A 9,280-nucleotide genomic window follows, 5' to 3' on the forward strand; every position below is an offset into this window, starting at 1 on the left:
CACGCCAACACGGGTCACCCCGTTGGATCTAGCCGTAGGGGTGCTCTCTGGAAGCGCAGCAGCAGCACTCAGTCGGGGACCACGGGGCAGTGGTCGGGGAAGGAGAAAGGACCGAGGTTTCGTGGGCCTCCTCAGCTGGCCGTCCTGCTCTCCTGCCCTGCCCATGCCGTGGCTTCCAGTCCTTGCAATGCTGTCCCGCAGTCTCTCCTCTGCTGTGCAGCCTTCACAAGCTTCCTCCCGCTGCCACATTCTTCTGTTGCCTCAGTTGCCTTCTTCACCTTACACTCACCGGCATGTCTTAGTATCACAACTGTCTCTGTTTCCTCTCTCACATTTCTTTATTCCGGCTCCAGAATAAAGAGAAGGCTCCGGGGAGACCTTATTGTGGCCTTTCAATATATAAAGGGGGCTTATACGCAAGACTTTTTACCAAGGCCTGTGGTGACAGGACAAGGGACAAGTTTTAAACTAAAAGAGAGTATGTTCAGATTGGACATAAGGAATAAATTTTTTACCGTGAGAGTGTTGAGGCACTGGAGCAGGTTGCCCAGAGAAGTTGTGGATGCCCCATCCCTGCAAGTGTTCGAGGTCAGGTTGGACGGGGCTCTGAGCAACCCGATCTAGTGAAAGGTGTCCCTGCCCACGGCAGGGGGGTTGGAACTAGATGATCTTTAAGGTCCCTTCCAACCCAAACCATTCTATGGTTCTATGATTCCCAAATTCCAGCGCCTGACATGTTCCCAAACTGCTCTATAAATGAGGAACGGTGGCTGTTTTAATGAAAGAAAACTTGGAGCACACGGGGAAAAAAAAAAAAGTTGGATTTACTAAAAGGTAAAAAAGAAGCTTAGATTTTCATGAGACTTTCATGCAGTTGAGTCACATCATTTGGAAGGAGTGAGTCAACCAAGGGGACATGACACACCTATTTTTGGCTCTGGATGCAAAGGTGTGCAGAACCTGAACTAATACTTGTCTCTGTGCTTAAATACTGACATGAATAGCGTTAAATGCCAGCATTTTCCACAGTTATTTAAAGCAGAAGAAACAAAAGACTTTTTTATGCTTTGGTGCCCTTGAACAAACTTACCACTTTTCCTTCTAAGCTGATACGGTAGGAAAACAGTTCTGTTGTCCCCACTGTGCTTGCTGAATTGTTTTCTGATTTGTTCCCAGTCCCTTTTACGCAGCTCTGTCTAGTAATTGTTATGCAGACCTTATACCCAAATGTTGCTTCATTGAGATAAGTGTCATCGACCAGGAGAACTAGCCATTGGAAGAGAGAAATTAAGTTGTGTCAATAAGAAAATGTGTTCCATGAGATGGAAAAACAAGAGGAAGGATCAGTGAACTACATACCCACAGAGTATGTACACCCGCTATAGTCAGCTGGAGGAGGAGAAAGCCTTTGCTAAAGTCTTTCACAGAGGCTGCGAGGGAGCACAGCTTAAAATCTTGAAAAATAGATTTTAAGGAGCAAGTGGTAAATGGGAAAAATGTGGTAGCGATTGTGTTCAGGCTGTTCTTCACAAGCTGGATATCTGGTACTCGTGATGTATACCTGGCACATAATCACAGGTAGGGGAGGTGGAACCTGGGATCAAATTGTCAGTAAGGCAGCTGTAGGAGCACAGCACAGAGGAGTATTTACATGCCGATGCAAAAGAAGATGCTGGTCCTAGGGCAGGACAACATCAACCTCACAGAGGGTGGAGGCACAAAGGAAGTGGGTGTGAAAAAGGAAGAGGACCTATAGTTGTTTGGGAATGTGTTTTTGCTGTCTCTCAGAAAAAGTATTTCCCTATCTTTGGAGTGGCGTGGCTGAAGGAAATGGAAATGAAGCCGGTCACTCACTGGGGTAAGGGAAAGCTGGGAAGATGGCCAGGGACGCATTGCTAAAAGCTTTGAAACATAATACTCATAGAGGTGAGCATCATCAGAATAACAGCGATAAAAGGCTGGAGGATGACAGCAGGATTGTTTGTTGTGAATAATGTATAGTAGTTTAATTCATACCAAAATAATTTATAATAAGGATGTTAATCATAGTTTAAATCGCTGAGCAAATTTGAATTAAGTAAGCGATGTTAATCATATTTTGTAGGCATACTTTGTAAGGGTTTGCTTCACTAAAGGAATGATTGATTCTCATTGTTTGCTGAAAACTCAGAAATCTTAAACTAAGAGTAATCTTTTCACAAAATAACCCTTTTTTTGTTAGCGAGGAGAATACACTTCATATACACACAAGTAATTCTATAAGTTAACATTTATTTATTTATTTAACCCACATAAATTTTCAGCGTCATGATTTTGTAAACTGTTGAATTACACTTCCTATTTATTAAATAATTCCTTTGTTTATTCCAGACTTGACAAGATGTTTGTGGAATTGGAACAGTTGAAAAAACTAGAATTTTTGATTTGTCTTGTAAGTGAAATATGATGAATAGATCTAAGAAATGCTTTATGTTTAAAGTTGAGATATTTATTAAACAAAGCCTAAGAAACTGAGATGATAATTGTAATAAATCTCACACCTAATGATTATTCAGATCGGAAGGGGAAACTAAGCTTTCTGGCTTTAATATTGTCTAAGTTTGTGGTTGATTTTCTTTAAGACCTTGGCAACAGGTATACTGTGCTTCCAATTTATTTTTTAATATAAGCCAAATTGTTTTTATATGTTACTGTAAATCTGGGCTTTAAAATGGATGGCCATCTTTTCATGTTTAATTTAAATAGGTTTAACTGGGGAAAAAATTACACTCAAATGTAAAAAAAAAAAAATTCTAGTTAAAATAACAGAACCACAAAGAAAATACTTATTAACGACTTGGTTGGCTGCTGTTGCTTTCACACCGTTCCCTTCCGAGACTCTCTCCCATTTCAAGTGCTCCAGGTCCTCCGATACGTTGACAAATAGCATGCAGCCTTCTAGTTCCCAAACCGAACTGTCTTGTTATTAATATAAAGTCTTACAGAAGCCACAGACACTGGCTTCTTGATAGCTCCCGAAGTTCTTCCTTCCTCTCCTCCCCCTTTGAAATGCTGTGCAGAGTCCTCTCTCGCTTTCCTTTTAGCAGTTCATACCGTGTCACCTGCAGCAGTCTGTGGTGGTTTGCCGTGGTTCCCGGGGTACGATCCATCACAGGTTTGTGGCCATCAGCTGCATTCAGCTGTGGCTCCTCAGGTCTCACAGACTGTGAAGAATACTGGTCTTCAAACCGGTTTCCCTTTTCTTGTTTGTGTTGATGGAGAATTGCCTTCTGCTCACTGCAGTTCTCCTGGTTGCATTGGAAGGTGTCCTGTTGGTTCCCTGTAGACTTCTATGCCTCATCTCCTTTGGGACTTTGAAGTGAGGTGAGGGTTGAGGCTTTGTCAGTACTCTTTCTGTTTTGTCATGGCCCTGTCTGTTCAGATGTATTCAGATGTATTAGCTGGTTACTGCTACTACTTTGCCGTTACCTCCAGTTTTGTCTTGGATTTATACCCACCTCTTGCCCTGCGCTGTTTTGCTGAAACTGCTGTGCTTGGTGGTTACTGATGTAGCTATTTCATGGTTATATACCGACGTTGCTCATCTGTGCATAGTGTTTTGCGTCTGTTGCTGCAGAAGGCACCCTAGCTGAGAAACCTCTATCCACCTTGTGGTATTAGTCTTTAAATCTGTTTGGATCAGTGATTACTCCTCTTTAAACAAAACCATGTATTGGACACATAATTTGTATTTCACACAGAGGAGCAGGAACACTTACTCCTTACCATAAGGTGGAATGAAAAATGTATAATTTTAGTCAGTATCATCCCATGCTGTTTGAAATGTGGAGTCCCCCACACAGTAATAATCTTGTCATCTACATTCTTGATGACTGAGAGTCTTCCTTGTGCCTGGGTTCAGTTTTCACATCCCAAGTTTAGCTGATACCGTTATGGACAGATGTGGCTAGTAAATGATGGCCAGCTGCGTAGATGTCTTAATGTAGCTCAGGATGACAGTTAATTTTTGATCTCACAGGCAATGAACACTTTGCACCAGACACATGAGGTCATTTTTTTGTCGGTCCTTTTCCTTGCTCTTGCTCCACTCCACTCTGCTCCTGGAATATGGACCTGGAGCCTTACTGTGCGGAAGGTAAAACACTTCACAGTCTTAAACGAGTTATATTCACAATCTTAGACAAGTTACCTCTTCCCTAGAAGGTAAGGAAATGTTATTTTTACTAATACCTGACTGGGGAACAGAGACTAAGATCTAGTTGCACCAGTCAACAGATGGGAGATGCTTAAACATTAGTGTCTCTGGCACTACGCAGCTTATGCAAGGTACCACTGGCAGAGCAGGGAAATGAAGCCGGTACTCCAGAGCCTGGAGGAAGCATCCTAAAACACTCTGTCATTTGTGGATATCAATGTTATTATTAGTGTATCAATCTGTGCCTTTTCTGTGTGTGAGACTTGTAGCATTTATCAACGGTGGGGAGCTGAGTCCCAGAGCAGCGACACTGACATTTGCCCATCAGTAGGTACTGCTAAATGCCTTGATTGATTTCTTATCTAAACTGCGAGCAGATCCTAATGTAGCTGAGCACTGGTGGATGGTGTACTTACTGATAGGGCTGTAAGCAGGTCTGTGTGTTCAAATGTATTTACGTGTGACTACTGTAGTGTGTGTTGGCACTTGGAATAATGTGCTTCTGTCTTCATTGGAGAACCTGGGACTGAATCCTACTCCCCCTTTTTATTGAATAAATAAAGAGAAGACATGGGTGGTGAAAGTCAGGCTTCATGTAGTGTCCCTAAATACCTGTTGAGTGCAGGAACTCCCTCTCTCTCCTGTATTTTGGTCCCAATTTAGCCAGAAGAAATTGATTATCTAGGAATGAGCAAACTTGGAGAAACATTATCTGGAGAAGCAGGCCTTCTTAGGACTTCAGGCTTGAAATGGGGATGCATCTGCTAGATTAATGCTAACAGCACAACACTATTTTTAAAAAATATGTGTCTCACAATACATTTATCTTTGCAAGTAATGTTACATTATACTTTGCTCTAGTATGCAGGTGCAAATGAAGATACGTCACTATTTCAGATCAAGGCTTTGTTGGCTTCAATACTGCATTATCATCTACCCCATCTGTGATTCTTTGTCTCCTGAGTCATCATGATGGCTACACCAAAATCAGTGGTAGTTTCCAATAATCCTCCTTTTATTCACTTTCTCTAAGCACAAAAAGAAGCTCTTTTGCTTACTCTGACTCTAAATCCATTTACTGGCTTCTTTACTGGGTGGGTGGCAAAGAAGCCATTTTCTGGTCTTGACACTCCTTTTACTCATGCACCTTATAAGTCAAATTATATCCTGGTCTCAGGACATACAGGGCAAATGTGGGATGCGAGTGCATTCATGCTGAGAAGCCAAGGGATTCTAAAGGCTTTCGATCCCCAGGTCCCGCTGAGATTTACGTGGGACATGGGACTTCTAGATGCCTCTGAAGTGCCTGACCTAACACTTTCAACGCTGGGTAAGTCTTACCCGGCTTTTCAGAATTTACCAATGTTTTCAGAACCCTCTGGCTTTTCAGGTGAGACATTTCAGAATTGTCCCATGGCTTCAGTGGTTTTTTTTTCTGCCAGACCTGGCAAGACTGAGAGCGATGTCTGCCTGCATTTGACTGAAAGGCAGTTTCCTAGATTGCCCAGGTGGTGGCAGATTTGGAGGATATTAAATCAGTCTCTTCAACCTGTTTTGCGATGGAACTGCATTGTTTCCTACGTGCGTTAAAGATGCCCTCTTCTGAAATTGTTACTCTTTCATACCTCTGAAGCCATTTAAATGGCTTCCATTTAAAATGGAAAATCTCTGCTTTCGAGTATAATTAGTCCTTAACACAAGTGTTATCTGCTGTAACATTTCTTGTTAAATTTCTGCTAAATCCAAGTTTAATGACTAGACTTGTTGGGGAAAGGCTTTGTATTAATTTGTCTACTTAGACTAATGAAGTGCTACTGATTTACACAGTATGTGTATGGAATTAACTCCTGCATCTGTTGTACCGTGTAGAAAACCCAGAGATTGGCTGTCCCAAAGTTTCTGGTGGGTCAGGACTTGCTCCTAGAAGGGAGAATCTGTCCATTGGTGCTGGGAACGCTCCCTGCGGCTTTTAAATGAGAACCCCCCACGTAGCCACAAAATCTTCCTGCCTCACTCCTTGTTTCTTGAAGGCAGAACTTCCATCTTGCTGCATTTTCACCCTCTTCCTGCTACTAAAGTTTATTCAAGCCTGCGAGGTTCTGATATCCTTTATTTATTGGTATTTCCATAGATTATAGGGAGGGTACCAGCAAATTAAGTGCCACAGGGCTTTGGGGGGGTTGGGTGGGCAGAAAGGATCACTGTGATAGTTTGACTTCTCAATACATGCCAAGGAACTTCTTTGTATTAGTTCTTTCTTCAAACCCAGTAGCTAATCTGTTACTGCTGTAGTAATTGCCCGAGTAACAAATACGGGGTGAATATTTTGAGTATCTTTAATTTTATGCAGTGTTCCCTAGTTCATGCTTCTGTGGGTTATGTTAGCCATTTCACCCCAGCATCACCATTGAAGCTTCTGTTCTGCCGATATTCACCATGGCTTTTGATGTCTTTTCCTGAGTCTGTGCTTCCCATGATAGGTCCTCCTATCCTGTAAGTGTGGTTTACAATCACCAAAAATCAAATCCTTTACATTTGAGAAATTCACTTCATTATTTGTCCTTGAAAAACAAGGAAGTCCTCAAAACCAGGGAGCCTGCCAAACTCCAAGATGCATCTACAATATACTACCAAAACCGAAATGATGGAGTAAAAATAAATGTGGTGAATCATGCTTTAATCTTAAACTCCTTTGATGCTTTACCAATTATTCGTACCTTACAATTTTTCAAGTGTTTTTAAGTAGCGTTCTTGGCATCCTCAGTTATTCAAATAGCCATACTGTGTATAGCCATGCTTTGTGTAATTTCTTAGTTTCCTTGGGAATGTGGTGAGCCTTTTTTGTCCTGGATGATTTTGGAAAGCTGAAATTTGGGCCGTATTGAATTACAAAATGGCAAAAACATGCAATAAATCATGCTAGAGTTTATTATCTATGAAAATACTTTCCATTTGAGGGAATTGCGTTAATGCTACTCTAGACTGCAAGCTGTTTGTGGCAGGAAACACCATTTCATTTTGTATTTGTGCAATACCAAAGTACAGTCATGTCTTGGTCCAGTACAAGGTCACCAAGAAGCTATTGTAGTATAAATATAGTACAATAGTAGATCTCCACCTGCTGTTTTTTTCGTACATTACAGCTAAAATTAGACTGAAACACTGAATTTTAAGAGGAAAAAATTATTTTGGCCATAACTTCTGCTTCTTCATTTAAGGAAAGAAAGGACTGTACATAATACTCAAGCTGCTAAATTTGTTATCCTCTGGTGACCTGACAGATGCCACTGAGATCCTGGGCACCTGCACATTCCAAACAGCTCTGCACCACTGATACGGAAAAGCAACCAGTTTGGCTTTTCATCAGGGAAGATAATGAGTTGCAACACAGTTTTGTCTCTGTTCTCTATTTAAGCTCTGTGTAAGCAAAGAGCAAACGCACAGGTCTTTCACTTGCTGTTGTTTTAAGCTTTATGTGGGTAGAAATATAACAGCTTGTAGGTTACAGCAGGAGAGTCTGTGGTAGTTGTACTTGGAGGATTATTATGGCCATAATTATTTGCAGGTCACTCTTGGATCGGTTCTCTGACAGGTCAGTCATGATCTCTACTTACACACTGTCTGCTTTATTTCTCCCATAGTAGGTGTTCACCTTTCAGAAAGAAAGACGGAGGAACTGTAAGGGAAGAAAAGGCTCCTCTGGAGGAAAGAAGGATTGAGAGCAAGATTTAGGCTTCCTCTAAACGTCTGCCTTGAGAGTAAGGTGAACTGGTGCCTCCTGGGAGAATTCCCTAATTTTTTCACTGAAGATGAGAGGAGTAAGAGATGTGGTAGGAAGAGAGTGGCATTTAACTCTTGTGGCCTTTGCAAACAAATACAATGATATTTTATGTTTTAACTTAATTTTTGAAGTTATGCAATTATATTTGATTCTCAGGTATAATTACAAGGAGAGTTTTTACAGCAAGTATTTCTTTTTCTAAAAACAGTTTTAACAAAACTGAAATACTTTTTTGGAGTATATCAGCTTTGACAGACTTTAACCACCTTTTGGAAAGGAACAGCCGTCGAAAGCAAACAGAATATTCTGTTACAACATGTGGGTGAAGAATATTTTGTTTCCAATTCGAATGGAAAGATGCAGCCCACCTTGTTCACTGAGCTCTTCATCTGTGTGCAGATGGTATGGAAATGAAGGTCAGTGAAAAAGACCTGAGGATATCCCTGGATAAAACGGAGAAGCAGAACTATGGGGCGATTTAAGCTGTGGAAAAGGCCAGCTTGTGGAAAAACTGTGGGTGAAGCTTAGTACCCAGAGAACCCAGGGAAGGAAGGAGTAGAGCCAGAGTCACTTCTGCCCTTCTCTGCTCCCAGCCTGCAGCATTACATTTGCAGCACGCGCAAGTCCATAAAACACCACCCATCCAGGCAAGCTTTGGAGGAAGCATGTGCTGTTAGGGAGGTGTGACTAATTCATGGAGCTTGCGGGAAGGGTGCGGAGCACAGCACCCACACAGGGCGGTGATGCCTTCCGGCACGTTTCCTCACCCACGGCTCCTGCTTGCCAGTGAGGGAGCCCGTGGGCAAGGGAGAGGAGCGGGGGTGCCCTGAGGAGAGGCGCTGCTGGGTGGTTAGTTCCTGAAGCTCCATGTGAAAGGGTGACCACCACGTCCATCTGTCTGTTGTTTCCGAGCTCTTGAGTTTCAGGGCCCTCTCTTTGCCGCGGTAGCTGCTGCGTGTTCTCCGTTGCGACAGGGCAGGTCTTCCACTTTGCCTTCCTTTCTCACCTTGCCGAGCTGCACCCTGCCAGGCACGAAAGCCTGTGGAGAAAAGCTAGCCCATCTACCAGGGCAACACTGTCCACCCTCAAAGGGAGCGCGGAGCCTCGCTTATGCTCTGTGTAGGTGACGCCTAAAACAGTCCCCCTCTCACAGCGACCTCCAGCCCCCCTCTCACAGCGACCTCACGGCGAGGGCGGGATGAACCCAACAAGTGAACGTGGCCAGAGTGCAAAGTAATGGAACCACGAAGTCACCAGAGAGCACTCGACTCCCACCATGGGACAATGAAGGAAAAGCCCCCGCC

General features: G+C 42.8%; 1 protein-coding gene across 1 annotated transcript in view; it reads left to right on the top strand.

Moving 5' to 3' along the window:
- The first annotated feature begins 5,386 nt into the window (after positions 1 to 5,386).
- LOC103917255 (zinc finger protein 436-like) overlaps positions 5,387 to 9,280 on the top strand; it is a 10,033-nt gene continuing 6,139 nt past the window's right edge. Inside the window, exon 1 of the mRNA XM_009324368.1 lies at positions 5,387 to 5,525. Coding sequence (XP_009322643.1) covers positions 5,387 to 5,525 — 139 coding nt within the window. The remainder of the gene's footprint in view (positions 5,526 to 9,280) is intronic.

Source organism: Pygoscelis adeliae, unplaced genomic scaffold (genome assembly GCF_000699105.1).
Source record: "Pygoscelis adeliae isolate BGI_AS28 unplaced genomic scaffold, ASM69910v1 Scaffold65, whole genome shotgun sequence".
NCBI classification, from domain to species: domain Eukaryota; kingdom Metazoa; phylum Chordata; class Aves; order Sphenisciformes; family Spheniscidae; genus Pygoscelis; species Pygoscelis adeliae.